Raw genomic sequence first — 20,069 nt, 5'->3', positions numbered from 1 at the left:
TTTATAAATATATAAATAATAATAATAAATAATAATAAATATATATTTATAAAATTTGTTAAATATATTTTTTCTATTGGAAATTCAAGAATGTGATTGAAAATTCCACTACTTTGTAGAAAATTAATCTTTTACGCTTAAAAATTCAACAGTTTGGTTGAAATTCTTTTTCTTTCAAGACTATAAAATCTTTCTTGGTTGAAAATTTAAATCTTTTGTGCAAAATTCATCTTTTTAATTTGAAAATTCCTCTCTGAGTACAGTTTTATTGATTGAAAATTAAACTATTTTATTTTAAGTTTGAAGTTGGTCTGTTTTAGATGGAAATTCAACTATTTTGTTGAAAATTTGTCTTTTGGGTGGAAAAATAATCTCATTAGTTAAACCTGCATCTTCTTGGTTAAAAATTAATTTCCTTGGTTTGAAATTTAACTATTTTTTGGAAAATTCTTTTTTGTTTGAAAAATCACCTTTTGGAAGAAAAGTCGTTTTTATTTGTTTGAAAATTAATTTTTTTAAAATTTTTAACTTTCCTTTTATTCTTATGGTGTAGAATTCATCTCTTTTGGCTGAAAATTGAATCATTTTGTTTAAAATAAAAAATAAAAATTTTTTAATTAATATTTTTGGGTTGAAAAATGAAATGTTTTGTTAAAAATTCTTTTTTTTTCGCTTGAAAATAGAAGCATTTGGTTGAAATTCTTTTTCTTTCACGACTAAAAAATCTTTTCGTGGTTAAAAAATGCAACTCTTTTTGTGAAATATTCAACTCGTGTTGTGAAAAATTTAACTCTTTTGTGAAAAATTGTTCTTTTTGGTTTGAAAATTCATCTCTAAGTAAAATTTTATTTATTGAAATTTGAAATCTTCTATTTTAAGTTTAAAGTTGATCTGGCTTAGATAAAAATTTAAAATAAATCTTTTTGATTGAAAAATAATTTCAATAGTTAAACCTTCATATTTTTGGTTAAAAATTCATTTCTTTGGATGGAGTTTTAAGTATTTGTTTTTAATTCGTCTTTTCGATTGAATTTAACTGTTTTTAAATTAAGTTTTAAATAATTTTCGCTTAAAAATCCAATAGTATGGTGAAATTTTTTTTTCACTGCTGAAAAATCTTTCGTGGTTGAAAATTTAACTCTTTGCTCAAAATTTCGTATTTTTGGTTTGAAAAATCATCTTTGCATAGAATTTTAATCTTGTTTGATTAAAAATGCAACTGTTTGGTTGAAAATTGATCTGCTTTTGTTGACGATTCGTCTTTTTGTTTAAAAAGTCACCTTTTGGTAGAAAAGTCAGCTTTATTTGTTTGAAAGTTCATTATTTTTAATTTCTAAATTTCTTATTATATTTATAGTTTAAAATTCATCTCTTTTGGCTGAATATTGAATTATTTAACTAAAAATTCCACTTTTTTAAAGTCATATTTTTTGGTTTAAAAATCAAATGTTTTGTTAAAAATTCGTTTTTTTTTTTGCTTGAAAATTAAAGAATGTGTTTAAAATTCTTTTTCTTTCTCGAATGAAAAATATTTCGTGGTTGCAAATTTAAATCTTATTTGAAAATTCCTCTTTTTGGTTCAAAAATTCATCTTATTTTTTAGTGAAGTTAATTATTTTTAAACGAAAAGTCTTCTGTTATATTTACGGTTCAAAATTAATGAATTTGATCTGAAAATGTAATTATTTTGTTGAAAATTCAACTATTTGATTAAATAGACATCTTTTTTGGTCAGAAATTCAATTCTTTTGTTTGAAATTCATCTTTTTGGATAGACAATGCGTCTGTTTGGATTGTAAATTCATCTGCGATAGAAAATCCTTATTTTTGGTTGTGAAATCATATTTTTTCGATGAATATAAAAACTATTTCTCTAAAAGGTAAACTATTTTGTAAAAAATAAATTTTTTTTTTTCAAAATTGATTTGTTGGGTTGAAAATTTAACTGTTTTATTGAAAATTAACTTTCTTATTGAAAATTGAGTCGTTTTGTAGAAACTTCGTTTTTTCCCTTGAAAATTTCACAATTTGATTAACATTTTTCTTCTTGACTGAAAACTCTTTCTTATTTGCAAATTTGTCAATTTGCTTTGAAAATTCATCTGTTTTGAATAAAGATGCAACTGCTCGTTTAATAATTCATCTGTTTTGATTAAGAATTCTACCTTTTGGTTTTGAAATTCATCTTTTCGTGTTGAAAATTTCACAGTTTTGTAGAAAATTCGTTTTTTTAGCTGAGAAATTCAACAATTTTATAAAAACGTCAAATATTTTGTTTTAATTAAACTTTTTGTTAAAAATGAACATTTTTGTTAATTTTCAACAAATGGGGATTGCTAATTCGCCTTTTTATATTTTAATATTTATCTTTGTAGGTTGAAAATGCAAATATTTGTGTTAAAAATTCAACTCTTTTGTTAAACATTTGTTTCTTTTGATTGAAAGCTTGTTTGGTTGAAAATGCAACTGTTTGATTAAAAATTATTATTTTTCATATAAAAATTAACTATTTTGTTGAAAATTTATCTTTTAGGATTTAAAAGTTAAATGGTTTCTTAAAAAAATCGACTTTTTACCTTAAAAATTTATCTCTTCTGTCAAAAATTTCTCTGTTTTGATAGAAACCTAATTTCTTTGTTTGCTGGAAATTCAACTATTTTGTTTAAAAATGCACAATATTTTCCTCTAAATTTTAGGAATATGGTACCCAGATTAATTGTATTAAAAATAATTTATTCAAAATTCATAATAGCATTATTTTGTATTTAGATTATCCGGACGCGATATGATTGGAATAGCATTCACGGGCAGCGGTAAAACGCTTGTGTTTGTTCTTCCTCTCATAATGTTTTGTTTAGAGCAAGAAATTGCGATGCCATTCGGCAGAAACGAAGGTCCTTACGGTAAGATATAAAAGATCTGATAAATACTTAAAGACGAATATAAAATTACTACTTTTTTAATTTTCTAGGACTAATAATTTGTCCTTCTCGTGAGTTGGCAAAGCAAACTTACGACATAATTCTACATTATACTAAAAGTTTGAGGCAAGCACATTGCCCAGAAATTCGTGCATGCCTCGCAATCGGAGGAGTTCCTGTTTCTGAATCCCTCGAAATTATTAACAAGTGAGTTCACTTCTTAAGGTTTTTTTAAAGTTAATTTTTAATAAAAAAACATCTTCATATTTTCAATGATTTATTTGAATTTATTCAAATTCGCAGAGGAGTGCATATAATGGTAGCCACACCAGGTCGACTGATGGATATGTTGGATAAGAAAATGGTTAAGCTCAGCATTTGTCGGTATCTTTGCATGGATGAAGCTGATCGTATGATAGACATGGGATTCGAAGAGGACGTTCGAACGATTTTTTCGTTTTTCAAGGTACGCAAATAAAAGAGATTTTCACAACATATTATTATTGGAAAAATTTTTCAACAGTTAGGGGCCGTCCATAAACGGAAATGAATGAAAAATAATTTTAAATTTTAAAAAAAATCCAAAAATGAGAGTTAAAAATGCGATAAAAACAGGGGAAGCAGATTGATTTTTCACAAAAAAAGGAGAATAAGTTCTTTTAAAAAATGAGTGTAGATATCATATTGAATTAAATATGAAGCGCTCTACATAATTTTTTCAAGCCGATATTTATTAAATTTTCAACAAAATAGTTTATTCCTTAATTCTTTAGTTATCAAAAGAGATTAATTTTTAACCAAGAAAATTAATTTTCTATAAAAAAAATACGAATATAAAGAAATACATGATATTTCAACAAAACTGACGAATTTTAAACATCAACAAAATGAATTCTTAACAAAGTAGTTAAACTCTCAACCAAGTAGTTGAATTATTAAAAAAAAATTTAATAGTTGATGTTTAAACCAAAAACAATTCTAATTTTAAATAAAAAAATTAAATTCAACAAAAAAAAACTAATTCAAAAAACTATTTTGAATCGTTAAACAAAAGAAATTGATTTTCATATAAAGAATAATAATTTTCTACAAGACAATTCGATTTTCAACACTAAAATATGAAATTTAACCAAAAAAGTTCATTTTCAATGAAATAGTTGAAAGGATTTTAAACAAAGAAGTTGAAATTTCAACACAAAAAGACGAGTTTTCAACCGAGCAAATTAATTTTTTAAATAAAAATACGAATTTCAAAAAATACATAAATTTGAACTTATATGTCGAATTTTAAATTTAGAAAATCCACAAAAAAAGATGGATTATCAACAAAAATTTAATATTTGAACCAAAAATAAGTTTCATTTGAAATAAAAAAAATTAATTCTTAAAAAAAGGAATTAAAAAAAAGTTGAATCGTTAAACAAAAGAGATGAATTTTCATAAAAAAAAGGATTTTCTACAAGACAGTTCTATTTTCAACCTTTAAATATGAAATTTAAAACAAACTTAATTTTCAACGAACTAGTTGAATTTTCTACCAAAATAGTTTAATTTTCAACCAGTTCATTTTTCAATCAAATTGTTAAATTTTTAACCTAAAAATGGATTTTAAACAAAAAAGTTTTTTACATAAAAAGACGAATTTTCCAGAAAATAATTGAATTTTCATTCTAAATCGTGAAATCTCCAGAATGAAATAACTTTCAACCAAACAATTGAGTTTTCACCCAGAAAATGGAAATTTTTATAAAAGAGTTGATTTTCAAACAAATACTTGAATTGTCTATCAAATTGTTAAATTTTCAATCCAAAAAGACGAATTTTTAACAAAATACTTGAATTTGGAATCAAAATTGTTGAATGTTTGACCCAAAAAGTGCGATTTCTACAACAAAACTTAATTATCAACCAAAAATGTAATAGTTGATATTTAATGCAAATATAATGTTCATATGAAATAAAAAAAAATTAAATTAAAAAAATTAAATTAAAAAAAAAGAAATAAAAAAAAGTTGAATCGACAAACAAAAGAGGTGGATTTTCATATAAAAAACGAATTTTCTACAAGATCGTTTAGTGTTCTACACTAAAATATGAAATTTCAACATAACACTTAATTTTTTTGCACCAGATAGTTAATTTTTCAATCAATTTCTGACATTTTTAACTTAAAAAGAAGATTTTAAACAAAAAAGTTGAATATTGAACAGAAATAGACGAATTTTTAACAAAATAATTGAATTTTTAAACCAAAAATATAAATATTCCTTAAGAAAGTTAATTTTTTACGAAATAATTGAATTTTCAACTTGAAAAAGAAATAATTTTCAACCAAACAATTGAGTTTTCACCCAAAAAATGGAAGCTTTTATAAAAGAGTTGATTTTCAAACAAATACTTGAATTGTCTATCAAATTGTTAAATTTTCAATCCAAAAAGACGAATTTTTAACAAAATACTTGAAGTTGGAATCAAAATTGTTGAATGTTTGACCGAAAAAAGTGCGATTTCTACAACAAAACTTAATTATCAACCAAAAATGTAATAGTTGATATTTTAAGCAAATATAATTTTCATATGAAATAAAAAACAATTAAATTTAAAAAAATTAAATTAAAAAAAAAAGAAATAAAAAAAAGTTGAATCGACAAACAAAAGAGGTGGATTTTCATATAAAAAAAGAATTTTCTACAAGATCGTTTAGTGTTCTGCACTAAAATATGAAATTTCAACATAACACTTAATTTCTCACCAGATAGTTAATTTTTCAATTAATTTCTTACATTTTTAACTTAAAAAGAAGATTTTAAACAAAAAAGTTGAATATTGAACGGAAATAGACGAATTTTTAACAAAATACTTGAATTTTAGATCAAAATTGTTTAATTTTTCACCCAAAAAAGTGAATTTTCTACGAAACGATTGAATTTTTAACTCAAAAATATAAATTTTCAACAACCAAATTAATCTTCAACCAAACAGCTGAATTTTTTACCAGAATAGTTGAATTGTTAAGCCAAACCGAAGAACGAAAGCCCGTTTTTTCAAATAGTATTTTGAAAAGGTTTGAATTGTATTCATATTTTTCTTTTGTTTATTTTGCTATTGTAATTAATTAATTTTATAAACAATTATATTTGTTGCAAATTTCAAATATTTATTGATAATATTACTTGACTAATAATAATTGTAATAATAATATTTAAACATTAATAATTAGCTTTATAATTTACTTTTTCATTTTAATTCATCTATACATTTCCGCTTTCTAAAAAATATATCTCTATAAATAATTTATTTATAATCAGGGTGGAGACTTGATCGAGAAATTGGGAAAGAGGGAGAACAAAACGGGAAATTACCGGGAATTAAATTAATTTTTTCTTTTTCTACAGTTGCAGGGCATATAAGTGAAAATAATTATCTTTTTTATTTTCTATATATAAAAGAAAGTTGGTAAAGAAATAAAATTTCCCTTCAGATAAGTAATTTTTCGGTATGCAACGGGAATTAAAAAGAAAATAGAAACTGGGATTTAGAAGAAAAGAATTAAAAAATGCCTGTTGTAAGTCAAAATTCGTCACAATTTAAAAGTTCCTTCTTCCGAAATTAAAAAAAAAGAGAGTGCCAAAACGGTAAATATTCTATTGAAAGTTATTTCTATGAAAAAAATTGGTAAAATTGACAATTTAAATGATAAGAACTTGTAGCCGAGTAAATTATTTATTGTGCTGACAGTCTTAAACAATTATTAGTGTAAAATCATAGGATTAAAATGTGTAGCTTCGAGATGTACGTCACAGTATAACAGCAAATAACTCATTTTTTAACCCAAGAAATTAATCTTTAATAAAAATAATGAATTGTGTATTAAAAAAAAAATAATTTTCAACAGACGAGTGTGTTTTTCAACCAAGTAAATTTATTTCTAACCCAAAAGATTAATTTTAATCTAAAATGATAATAATTTAACTGGAATATTTGAATTTTCAACCGAAAAGAAGAATTTTTAAATAAGGAGATTAACCTTCAAATAAAAAACTGATTTTCTACAAAAAAGTCGATTTTCTTTCCAAATTTGATTTTTTAACGACATGTGATTTGTCAACGAAATAAATGAGTTTCAAATTTAGAAATACAAATTTACATCCAAATTGTTGAACTTTGAATTAGAATAGGTCAATTTTCCACCCGAAATAGTTATATTTTCTACTGAAACAGTTAATTTTGTAGCTAAAGAGTGATTTTAAAGAAACTAGTTATATTTTTAAAACAATACGAATTTTCATTTAATATGATGAATCTTCCAACAATAAAATTAATTTTTAACAAAAGAATTCAGTTACTTGAAGCATTCTCTTTTTTTAAATTAAGAACTGTAAATTCTTTAAAAAAATTCTTGTTCCATGTCAAAAATTCCTTGCCCCAAGGGAAATTGTATTTCTTTACCGAATTTCCCTGTCCTAAAATAAAAACGAGGATTATTTTTACTTATATTCCTTGCAAGTAATTCCCGGTTTTTTAAACTCAATCCCGAGGTTTATAAGGCTAATTATTAATGTTTAAATATTATTATTACTATTATTATTAGTAAAGTAATATTATCAATCAATGTTTGAAATTTGGAACAATTACAATTGTTTATAAAACTGATTATATGTAATAGAAAAATAAACAATGGAAAAATATAAATACAATTCAAACTGTTTTCTAAATACTTATCTTTCTATTCAATTTTCCTAATACTAAATTATATCTTTTTATGCATTTTTTTAAATTACTAATTACAGCTGCTCTTATTTTTACTGAAAACTTTCTTCTTTCTTGTATATTAATAAAAAGTATCAAGTTTTGAATGAATTTCAGTATTTTTGATATACATAACAAAGCAAAGACAGGCCTACCTGATCGGAGTGCCATCTATTAGATTTATTTGAACTAGGATACCCCTTCAGATGCTAATATTATCTTAACGAAAAAAAGTTTTACTAGAAAAAACCGATTTTTTAAATATTATTAAGTGCTAAAAAAATATTTAAAAAATATTTTCCAAAATCCTTCGGTCAGTTCTAAGATATTACTGTTGAAAATAAGCCCTCCAAAATTTCATCAATCTATCTGCAACCGTTTTCAAGATATCGTTTTTAAAAAAATAGCGTGACATCCATATGTATCCGAACAGTTACTAATAACACTGTATTGAACATTTTTAAATTGAGGAAGGTTTAATTAAATCAATTAAGAAATTATGAAAAATGTTACCATTACAAAGCTTCCTCTATGAGGAAGCAAAAGGGGAAAAAATCAAGAATTTGTTAAAAAGTATCACCAGGAAATGGACTAAACGTTATCGTAGTTTCTTAACGTTACTTTTCTTACCAATTGCCTTACCATTTTCTTCGGTTTTCATCAAAACTTTCGAAAGATTGATAAAATTGGATTCTGTTTTGGCACACTTTTTTAAGACCTAAAAAGAAAGAGCGAGTTGGTAAACCAGCTATTTTGGATGAAAATTCAAAAAGTGAGCGCATTTTCAACAATTTTGAGACAATTTTGTTTAAAGGTTTAAAAAATCTATATACGGCTATTCATGGTATTCGAAACTAATGCATATTATGAATGAACGGCCCCACGCCTAAGGAGTTTTAACCAAAGAGAATTCACAATCACTAAATGAGCAAAAAAATAAGCGGAAAGCGTGAGAACCCACAGGCGCACGCCCTGGGAGCGTCCAAATGCGCGCAGCGCGCGATAAGACTATGCCCGTGCAGCGGACAGATTTTTATAATTTTTTTTTTTGTAGGGTCAACGTCAGACGTTGCTTTTCTCAGCCACTATGCCGAAGAAGATTCAGAACTTTGCTCGTTCGGCTTTAGTGAAACCGATAACCATAAATGTAGGACGAGCAGGTGCTGCATCCATGAATGTAATTCAAGAAGTGGAGTACGTTAAACAGGAAGCCAAAATTGTTTATCTTCTGGAGTGCCTGCAAAAGACTCATCCACCTGTTCTGATATTCGCTGAAAAAAAACAAGACGTCGATGCCATTCATGAATATCTTTTACTCAAAGGAGTGGAAGCGGTTGCTATTCACGGAGGCAAAGGTTTGTATTCAAAATGGAAGTTGCGGATCAAAGTTCAGGGTGGCGATTCGGCCGGGAAATCTATTAATGACCGAAAATTTAATTAAAAACCCGTGAATTTACTTCTGATCGCAGTAAAATTAATCATTTTGGTCAATTTACAACAAATTTTCTTCTCTATTTAAAATCGCGGAGAATTTTTTTTTTATAAAGAATTAATAGTATGACTTAGAAGAAAGGGGTTAAAAAAATCCCTGTTTCAAGTCAGAATTTGTCTTAATTAAAAAGTTTCCTTTCCCGAATTAAAAGAAAATAGAAAGAGCTCCAAGTAGTTTTTAGATAAAAGTTAAACTCTTTTCATAAAAATTCATTTATTTTGCTTGAGGATTCATCATTTTAATTGAAAATAATGTATTTAGCTAAAAATTGAACTATTCCAGTAGAAAAATTAAGAACTTTCCTGAAAATACGTTTTTTTTTTTAATTCGGAATTAGATTTGCAATGGAAATATCAATAATTCTATTTTTGGTTGAAAATTTATCTGTTTTAGATGAAAGTTAACTTATTTTGTTGGTAATTGATATTTTTTATTTAAAAATTGAACTTTTCGTTTGAAAATGTATGTGCTTTGTGGAGAATTCGTCTTTATTTGTATAAAATTAATCTTTATTCTTGAAAATTCATCTTTTTGTTAGGTATGAAATTCACCATTGAAGTGTGAAGATTCATCATTTTAGTAGAAAATTCATCAGTTTGATTGAAAAGAAATTTCCCCAATTGAAAATTTAATTGTCACATTTTTTTTGAAAATTTATCTTTTCTAATTCAAAATTTAACAATTTATCTGATAATTTGTCTTTTTTGATTGTTGAAAATTCACGTGTTTTTTTAAAAAATCGATTTTTGTTGAGAAAATATTTTTTTATTTGAAAGTTAATCTACTTGTTTAAGAATTCTTTTGTTGTTTAAAAATTCAAGTATTCCAATTAAGTATTTATCATTTTAGTTGGGAAATCACCTTTCAGGTTGAAAGTTAAACTATTGTTAAAAGTTAATTTTTTCTAAAATTCATTATTTCAATTAAAAATTCATCTCTTTTTGAAAATATGACTAATTTGTTGAAAATCATTTTGTAAACTAAAAATTGAACTATTCCAGTAGAAAATTTTACAACATTGCTTAAGATACATTATTTTTAAAATTCAGAATTCAATTTGCAGCAGAAATTTCAATTATTATATTTTTGTTTGAAAATTGAAACTTTTATTTAAAGATTAAACTTTTTGTTTTAAAATGTATGTACTTTGTAGAAAATTCCTCTTTATTTCCAGAAAATTAATCTTTATTATTTAAAATTTATGTTTTTGAGTTTTGGCTGATAATTTGTCTTTTTAAATTGAAAATTCAACTATTTCGTTCAAAATTCACGTATTTTATTAAAAAATCAATTTTTTTTTGGTATAAAATATATTTTTCTTGAAAGGTAATCTCCTTGTTAAAAAATCGTCTTTTAGGTTAGAAATCAAATTTTTTTGTTTGGAAGTTAAACTCTTGTTACAAAATTAATTTTTTTCTTTGAAGATTCATCATTTTAATTTAAAATTAATTTCTTTGATTGAAAAATATCTATCTAATAGAAAACTTATATATTCTTTGGATGAAATTTTCTGCCGAAAATTTAACTGTTTTGTTGAAAACTTGCTCATTTTTTTGTTGAAAATTATTATTTCTTTTTAACTGATAGTGAAACTATTATTCCAGTTGAATATTCCATAATTTTAGCTAAAAACTCATCTCTTTGGTTAAACATTAATATTTTGACTTCAAAATGAATTAGTCAATTTTTAGCTAAAATATTATATATTTTTAGTTGAAAATTCATCCTTTTTGGTTGAACATTGATTTTTTAAAACTTAAAACTCCATTAATGCAGTTTAGGTTGAAAATGTATCGTTTTTAGTCCAAATTATGTTTATTGTTGAAAATTCAACTATTTCAGTTGAAGATTAACTCTTTTAGTTGAAAATTTATTAATTTTGTTGTTAAAAATCCATCTGTCAATTTGAAAATTAATTTTTGTAACTAAAAATGTAAGTATTTCTTTTTTTTATATTCTTTTTTTTTTAGTTCAAAATTCAACTGTTTGGTTGAATATTTATCTTCTTTAATTGAAAATTTAAGTAGTACTTTTAAATTTTATGTAAGTTTTTGAAAAATGATATTTTTTCGTAGAAATTCATCTTTCAGTTGGAAAATAAATCTTATTGTTTAAAAATAATTCTTTTTAGTTAAAAATTCAAGTATTTCTATTAAATATTCATAATTTTAGTTAAATATTCATAATTTATTTTGAAATGCAACTATTCTATTTGAAGATTCATTCATTTCATTTGAAAATTCATTTATTTTGAAATTTTTTGTTTACTATTTTTAATTGTTGCAAATTGTTACGCTATTACTTATTTTTTGTAGATCAGGAAGAAAGATCGCGATCGGTGGAAGCATTTCGAGCTGGCAAAAAGGATGTTTTGGTTGCGACAGATGTTGCTTCGAAAGGTCTTGATTTTGCTGAAGTTCAGCATGTCATCAATTACGACATGCCAGATGATGTTGAAAATTACGGTAAGAATCTATTTTTTACTAAACTTAGCAATAAGTAATTTATTAATAATTATTTATAAGAAATTAATGCAGCTCTTTGAATTGTAATCATTAGAAAAAATGAAAACTTGCTCAGAGAAAAGTTAGGGAATTTTGAAAATGAAGTTTGCGGCCACCCTGATATAATATTCTTGTTCCTAATTTTTTGCTTTGTATTTTTTCAGTTGCTTTCTCACAGCGATTATTATTAGTTAAGAATTTTATTATTTGGTAGCTAATTCAAAAATTTGATTAAAATTATCCTTTTTGGTTTGAAATGCCACTATTTTGTTGAAATTCTTCCTTTTCTGGTCTGAAAATTCAAATATTTTGGTAGAAAATTAACTTTTTTGTTTAAAAAATCATATTTTGGTTCACGATTTTTGGTCATAATTTTGGTTGATATTCATTTCTTTCTAAAAAAAGGAATTATTTTGTTAACAATGAATCTTTTTCAGTTACAAATTCGTATTTTTTTGTAGGAAATTAAAAGAATTAAAATTAAAATTAAAAGAATTGTTAAAAATGCAACTGTTTGATTGTAAATGTAAATTTTTGTAGAAAATAAATATTTTTGGCTTGTAAATTAAATTGTTTTACAGAAAATTCATCTTTTACCTTGAAAATTCAACAATTTATATTACATTTTTTTTCTTGACTGAAAAATCTTTATTTCCTGAAAATTCGTCTTTTTGTTTGGATAATTTAACTTTTGTGTCAAAAGTTGAACTGACTCAGTTAAAAATTGAACTTGTGTTTGACGTTAATTTCTTAAACTGAAAATTGAATTATTATGTTAAAAATTCATCTTTTTTAGTTAAAAATTTGTTTTCTTTGGTAGAAAACTAATTCTTGGTTTTTAAAATTCGTCTTTTGGTTGAGAATTCAACTTCTGGGTTAAAAGTTGAACTACTTTATTAAAAAATAATCTGGTTGATTTTCATTTCTTTCTAAAAAAAGGACTATTTTGTTAAAAATAAATCTTTTGTAGTTATAAATTAGTACTTTTTAGTAGAAAACTAATCTTCGCGATTGAAATTTCCTTTTTTTTCGGTTAAAAATGCTACTGCTTGGTTGAAAATTAACATTTTTGTTGGGAATTAATATTTTTGACTTGAAAATTAGACTGTTTCACAGAAAATTTGTCTTTTAGCTTGAAAATTCAACCATTTATATAAACTTTTTTCCTTTCTTGACTGAAAAATCTTTATTTGTTGAAAATTCGTCTTTTTGTTTGGATACTTTAACTTTTGAGTTAAAAGTTAAAATACTCTGTTCAAAATTTATCTTGTAGTTGAGGTTAACTTTTTTTGCTGAAAATTTAATTATTATGTTAAAAATTGATCTTTTTTAGTTGAAAATTTGTCTTCTTTGGTAGAAAACTAAATTTCTTGGTTATGAAAATTCGTCTTTAGTTGAAAATTCAACTTCTGGGTTGAAAGTTGTACTATTTTATTAAAAATTCATTTTTTTGTGTTGGAGATTCGTCATTTTAGTTGCCAATTCATCTCTTTGTTTAAAAGTTAAACTGTTTTGTTGAATAATCATCTTTTTGGTAGGAAATTAATATTTTCGGGTTGAATCTTCAACTGTTTAATAGAAAATTCATATATTTGGTTGAAAATTTCACTAATTTGTTGAAAAAACATTTTGGTTGTTGATAATACATTTTTTACTGAAAATTTAACTTTTTAATTTTTTGTTCAAAAAAATTCTTTTAGTTTAAAATTGAACCATTTGTTTGAAAATTTAACTGATAGTTTAAAAATTTATTTATCTTGTTGAAAATTTGCTTTTTTTGGCAGAAAAATAAATTTTATTGTTGAGAATTCATCTTCAACTGGGATTAAAAATGGAACTATTTTGTTAAAAATTAGTTTTTTTTTTGTTGAAATATGAAATACTATTTAAATTTTTTTTAAATTTAACTATTTTGTTTAAAATTTAATTGTTTTGTTGAAAATGTATCTTTTTTGGCAAGAAATTCCACTTTCTTCTAGAAAATTCATCTATTTTGATAGAAAAAGCGTTTTTTTAAATTGAAAATTTATCTTTTTTTTTTTGTTGAAAATTTTATTGTCTTCTAAAAATTTCAATTATTTAGTTGAAAATTCAACTGTTTTTGGTTGTAGTTTATTCGTTTTTATAGAAAAATTCACGTTTGCAGTCTGAAAATTTAACCATTATTTTGTTGAAAATCAAACTAATTTTTAAAACTTAATCTTTTTATGGAAAATTTAACTGTTTTGTTGAAAATTCCTCTTTTATGGTAGAAAAGTCATATTTTGTTGGATGAAAAAAATATATTTTAAAATTTTAATTTTAAATTGTTTTATTAAATGTACAAGAGCTTCTATTCTAAAAATGTGACATTATTAAAATTCCTCTTTATGAATATTAATGGTCAGAGAAAAAGAAAATTTTGTCAGGAAATAATCAGGGAAAAGTCAGGAATTTTGGAAAAGGAAGTTCTGTGTCCACCTTGTTTTATTTTTTGTCTAAAGTTCTGAAAAGAAAATATATTCTCAAGAATTTGACATTTTCTCACTTAAATAATGGTACAAATTAAATTAATATTTTTGAAACTGTTTAAGTAATTCTGCCTTCGCTTTTGAAACCATCAAAGATATTCACTATGTGCCCTAAAATCACGAATAAGTCGATTTCAAATGTTAAATCGTTTTAAAACTCTATTTTTATCAGAAAAATGAGTCCAGATTATTTATAATTAATATATAATTTAAAAATTACTTTCCATTTAGTTCATCGAATTGGACGTACGGGACGTTCCGGAAAAACTGGAATTGCGACGACGTTTATCAATAAAGCAAATGACGAATCCGTGTTGTTGGATTTGAAGCACCTGTTAATGGAAGCGAAACAGAAAGTTCCAGCCTTCTTATTGGAATTGTGTTCAGAGAACGAGAAATACCTCAATCTTGGAAGTAAGTTCCTTGTCTATAATTATTTATTATTACTTAAAATAATATTCTCTTAAAATAATGCTCGAAAATTGCAGTTTTTCAAACATTTTCCACTTTTTGTCGAATTTTCAATTAGTGGGAATTTATTAAATAATTAAAGTAAACATAATTAATTTTTTAAACAATATTTTATTATTAAGTTGGTAATATTGAAATTGAATAATGCTAGAAAGTTACGATTTTTTAAAAAATGTTCACATATTCGTCTAATTTTTATTTGGTTTGAGTTAACAATTAACTGAAGTTAGGAAAAATAATCATTCAAAAAAATTATCATTATTATTTATAACTATTTTATTCTTTATTATTTCTATATTTTTACTCACTTTTTACTTAGCGAAGTAATAAATAATAAGTGCTGAAAATTTGCTGTTTCAAGTATTACCTCACTAAGCGAAAACTGAATAAAAAGTTAGAAATTTAAGAAAAAACCGCAACTATTTGTCATTGATATAGATAAAGATACTTAAAAACAATATGAATTTGTTTAAACAATTATTAATGTTAAATTCAATTAATTATTCCGTCCTTCGAAGTGAAAAGTGGACCAAAAGTTCAAAATTTCAGAAAAAGACCACAATTTCTAGCATTATTTCAAAAGAATGTTGACTAAAATGCTAATAATTTGTTTAAACAAGTAATTTTGTGGATTTGAATTAACTTTAGTTCACTTTAATTAAAAAGTGGAAAAAATATACAAATTTCAGAAAAAAGTCGCAACTATCTGGCATTAATATAGATGAAGATAGTTAGAAACAATAGAAAAAACCGCAGTTTCTAACCTTATTTCAAGAGCATATTAATTAAAATACTAATAACTTGCATAAACAATTACTTTTGTTGATTTGAATTCATTATTAATTCACTTTAAATAAAAAGTGGAAAAAGTTAGAAAATTAAAAAAAAACCGTAATTTCTAGCATTAATTCAAGAAAATATTAATTAAAATACTAATCATTTGTATAAACAATTAATTTTTTTTATTTAAATTAATTATTAGTTGACTTTAAATAAAAAGTAGGAAAAAAGTTAGAAATTTCAGAAAAAACAGCAATTTCTAGCATTATTTAAAGAGAATATTAATTAAATGTATAATAATTTGTTTAAACAATTTTTTTAAATATAATTAATTATTAGTCCAGTTTAATTAAAAAGTAGAAAAAATTTATAAATTTCAGAAAAAACCGCAACTATCTGGCTTTAATATAGATAAAGATAGTTAAAAACAAGATGAATTTGTTTCAACAATTATTTTTGTTAGATTCAATTAATTATTCCGTCCTTCCAAGTGAAAAGTGGACAAAAAGTTCAAAATTTCAGAAAAAAACGCAGTTTATAGCATTATTTCAAGAGAATATTCACTAAAATACAAATAATTTTTATAAATAATTAATTTTGTTTTTAAAAATTAATTATTAGTTTAATTTAATTAAAAAGTAGAAGAATTATAGAAATTTCAGGGGGAAAAACTGCAATTTCTAGCACTATTTGAAGAGAATATTAATTAAAAAATAATAATTTGTTTAAACAATTAGTTTTCCTTACTTTATTTAATTATTAGTTCCCATTAAATAAGAAATGAGAAAAAAGTTAGAAATTTCAGAAAAAAACAGAAATTTCTAGCATTATTTAAAGAGAATATTAATTGAAATTATAATAATTTGTTTAAACAATTACTTTTTCTTACTTTATTTAATTATTAGTTCACTTTGAATAAGAATTAAGAAAAAAGTTCAACATTTCAAACAAAAAACCGCAATTTCTAGCATTACTTAAAGAGAATATTAATTAAAATAATAATTATTTGTTTAAACAATAAGTTTTTCACTGAAATTAATTATTAGTTCACTTTAGTTGAAAAGTGGGAAAAGTTTAAAATTTCAGAAAAAACCACAACTATCTGGCATTAATATAGATGAAGATAGTTAAAAACAATATAAATTTGTTTAAACAATTATTTTTATTAAATTTAAATAATTATTCCGTCCTTCCAAGTGAAAAGTGGACAAAAAGTTCAAAATTTCAGAAAAAAAACGCAGTCTATAGCATTATTTCAAGATAATATTCACTAAGATACTAATAATTTTTATAAACAATTACTTTTGTTTTTAAAAATTAATTATTAGTTTAATTTAATTAAAAAGTAGAAGAAATATAGAAATTTCAGGAAAAAACCGCAATTTCTAACACTATTTAAAAAGAACATTATTTAAAATAATAATAATTTGTTTAAACAATTAGTTTTCCTTACTTTATTTAATTATTAGTTCACTTTAAATAAGAAGTGAGAAAAAAGTTAGAAATTTTTAAAAAACAGCAATTTTTAGCATTTTTTAAAGAGAATATTAATTAAAATAATAATAGTTTGTATAAACAATTACTTTTTTGAATCTAATTAATTATTAGTTTACGTTAATTAAAAAGTAAACAAGAAAAATTTCAGAAAAAACCGCAACTATCTGGCATTAATATGGATGAAGATAGTTAAAAACAATATAAATTTGTTTAAACAATTATTTTTGTTAAATTTAAATAATTATTCCGTCCTTACAAGTGAAAAGTGGAAAAAAGTCCAAATTTCAGAAAAAAAACGCAGTTTCTAGCATTATTTCAAGAGAACATTAATTAAAATACTAATAATTTGTAAAAAACAATTGATTTTGTTGATTTGAATTTATTATTAGTTCAATTTAATTAAAAAGTGAAAAAAGTTTAAAATCTCAGAAAAATCCGCAGTTGCTAGCATTATTTAAAGAGAATATTAATTAAAATACTAAAGATTTGTTTAAACAATTAGTTTTGTTGATTTGAATTAATTGTTAGTTGACTTTAAATAAAAAGTGGGGAAAAAGTTAGAAATTTCAGAAAAAACAGCAATTTCTAACATTATTTGAAGATAATATTAATTAAAATTATAATAATTTCTTTAAAAAATTACTTTTTTTACTTTAATTAATTATTAGTCCACTTTAATTAAAAAGTGGAAAAAAGTTAGAAATTAAAAAAAAAAACCGCAACTATCTGGAATTAATATAGATAAAGGTAGTTTGAAAAAATATAAATTTATTCAAGCAAATATTTTTATTAAATTTAATTATTTATTCTGTCTTTCCAAAAGAAAAGTGTACAAAAAGTTCAAAATTTCAGAAAAAAAATCACAGTTTCTAGCATTATTTCAAGAGAACATTAATTAAAATACTAATTAATTGTAAAAAATAATTACTTTTGTTAAATTTTAAATTATTATCAAGTGACTAAGTGAAAAACATACAAATAGTTAAAATTTTTAGAAAAAATCGCACCTTTCTACCATTAAGTAAATATAATATTATTAACAATAAATATAAATTCTTTAAACAATTATTTTTGTTAACTTTAATTAATTGATAGTTTCCTTTAATTTAAAAGTGGACAAAAAGTTAAAAATGTCAGAAAAAACACAACTATCTGGTATTAATATACATAAAGATAGTTATAAACAATAGAAATTTGTTAAATAATTAAGTATGAAGGTACATCAAGTGAAAAGTGTAAGAAAAAGTTGAAAATTTCAGAAAAACTGCAATTTCTATCATTGTTTAAAGAGGATAATAATAAAAATAATACAGAACTGTTTAAACAATATGTTTTGTTAACTTGAATTAATTATTAGTTTACTTTAATTGAAAAGTGGACAACAATTTAAGGAAAAAACCGCAACTATCTGGTATTAATACACATAAAGATATTTATAAACAATAGAAATTTGTTAAATAATTAAGTATGAAGGCACATCAAGTGAAAAGTGTAAGAAAAAGTTGAAAATTTCAGAAAAACTGCAATTTCTATCATTATTTAAAGAGAATATTAATAAAAATAATAAAAAATTGTTTGAGTAATACTTTTTGTCAACTTGAATTAATTATTAGTTTACTTTAACTAAAAAGTGGCAAGAGTTAAAAATTTAAAAAAAAGCCGCAACTAACTGATATTAATATAAAGAAAGATAGAAATTTGTTTAAACAATTATTTTTGTTAAATATAATTAAGCAAAGAGAATATTTTTTTAAATAATAGTAAACTGTTTAAACTATTATGTTTGTTCACATTAATTAACTATTACCTCACTCTAATTGAAAGTTGGACAAAAAGTAGAGAATTTATTAAAAAAAACAGCGACTTTCTATCTCTATTCTAAGAGAAAATTGCTAAAAATCATAATATATTGTTTAAACAATTGATGTAAACATCTAATTATCAGTATAAAGTAGTATTTTATGTAATAGAAACAATTTGGTTTTAAAAAACCGCAAAGAAATCATAATTAGTGCTAAAAACTCGCAAAACCCAGTTTTCACTTATGGGGTTTTTTGAGACCCTATAAAACAGACTTATGCGGGTGATATTTAAAAAATACTTTTTGATTTGTAGTTTATGGCTAATTGTAAAGAAAAATGTTGAGCTTCAGCTCGATTCGGCTAATATTGACGATTCTAAATAAAATTTACAGAACCGTCTTTTTTCATGGGGGTTGCGCCACCTCTAAATATAATTTTTTATTTGCAGAACAAAAAACTGAATTTTTTGTGTATAGATTCGCACAGAGTTTTTGCTGATATGCATAAAAATTCGATAAAAAAATTTTATTCGTTTTTGAACCACTCTAATATCATATCTTAAAATTTTGATAATTGTCACACACTTTTCTTCTTTTTTTTTTTAGACGAAAGGGGCTGCAGTTATTGTGGTGGTCTTGGTCATCGGATTACAGAATGTCCTAAACTGGAAGCGATTCAAAACAAACAAGCTTCCAATATTGGTCGTCGTGACTACTTAGCCAGTAATGCAGCAGATTATTAGAATCTACAAAATTATTATCTGGTATGTTTGAACCATTTGAAAATATTTTCAATCTTATTTTATTTATAAGATTTATCTTTCAAATGTTAGAACGATTAGAAATCGACGCTTTGTATATAGATAGACAAAATAAAGATAATTTGTATAGAGGATTTAATAAGTGGTTTAGTTACTTTACATTATTTAGCATTTATTTTCTCAAACACTTTTACGTTTTATTAAGTTTTTTATTTACATTTTGATATTGCAACTAAAATTCTGAATATTAATGTACAATGTGATATGGGTAACAATTAAGAGTAAGAATAAGATTATTTTAATTTATTAACGCCTATAGTGTCTTAACTATTAATTAAATTACAATCATTATTTTATGTATATTATTCTTTTTCATTAATAATTATCCACTATAGGGAAGTTTACCCCTAATTTAAGAAAATTTATTTTTGAGTTAAGGATAACAATCTATTAGAATGCCCAGGAAGTTGGCAGTGCCAACTATTATTATTATTATTATTATTATTATTATTATTATTATTATTACACCATTAAGCCATTTCCCTTTCGGGGTAGGCGTGACTCACTCGGCAGGGGAAAGGAG

General features: G+C 23.5%; 1 protein-coding gene across 1 annotated transcript in view; it reads left to right on the top strand.

Moving 5' to 3' along the window:
* Positions 1 to 19,597, top strand: part of LOC117167163 (ATP-dependent RNA helicase abstrakt) — a 29,595-nt gene extending 9,998 nt beyond the window's left edge. Inside the window, exons 4-10 of the mRNA XM_033351889.1 lie at positions 2,770 to 2,903; positions 2,972 to 3,128; positions 3,225 to 3,387; positions 8,725 to 9,025; positions 11,478 to 11,627; positions 14,408 to 14,590; positions 19,332 to 19,597. Of these exons, the coding sequence (XP_033207780.1) occupies positions 2,770 to 2,903; positions 2,972 to 3,128; positions 3,225 to 3,387; positions 8,725 to 9,025; positions 11,478 to 11,627; positions 14,408 to 14,590; positions 19,332 to 19,468 (1,225 nt within the window). The 3' untranslated portion in view covers positions 19,469 to 19,597. The remainder of the gene's footprint in view (positions 1 to 2,769; positions 2,904 to 2,971; positions 3,129 to 3,224; positions 3,388 to 8,724; positions 9,026 to 11,477; positions 11,628 to 14,407; positions 14,591 to 19,331) is intronic.
* Positions 19,598 to 20,069: the final 472 nt, after the last annotated feature.

Source organism: Belonocnema kinseyi, chromosome 2 (genome assembly GCF_010883055.1).
Source record: "Belonocnema kinseyi isolate 2016_QV_RU_SX_M_011 chromosome 2, B_treatae_v1, whole genome shotgun sequence".
In the NCBI taxonomy this organism is placed as follows: Eukaryota; Metazoa; Arthropoda; class Insecta; order Hymenoptera; family Cynipidae; genus Belonocnema; species Belonocnema kinseyi.
The sequence above is the reverse complement of the archived record's forward strand: the minus strand, read 5'-3'. Positions and strand labels throughout refer to the sequence as shown.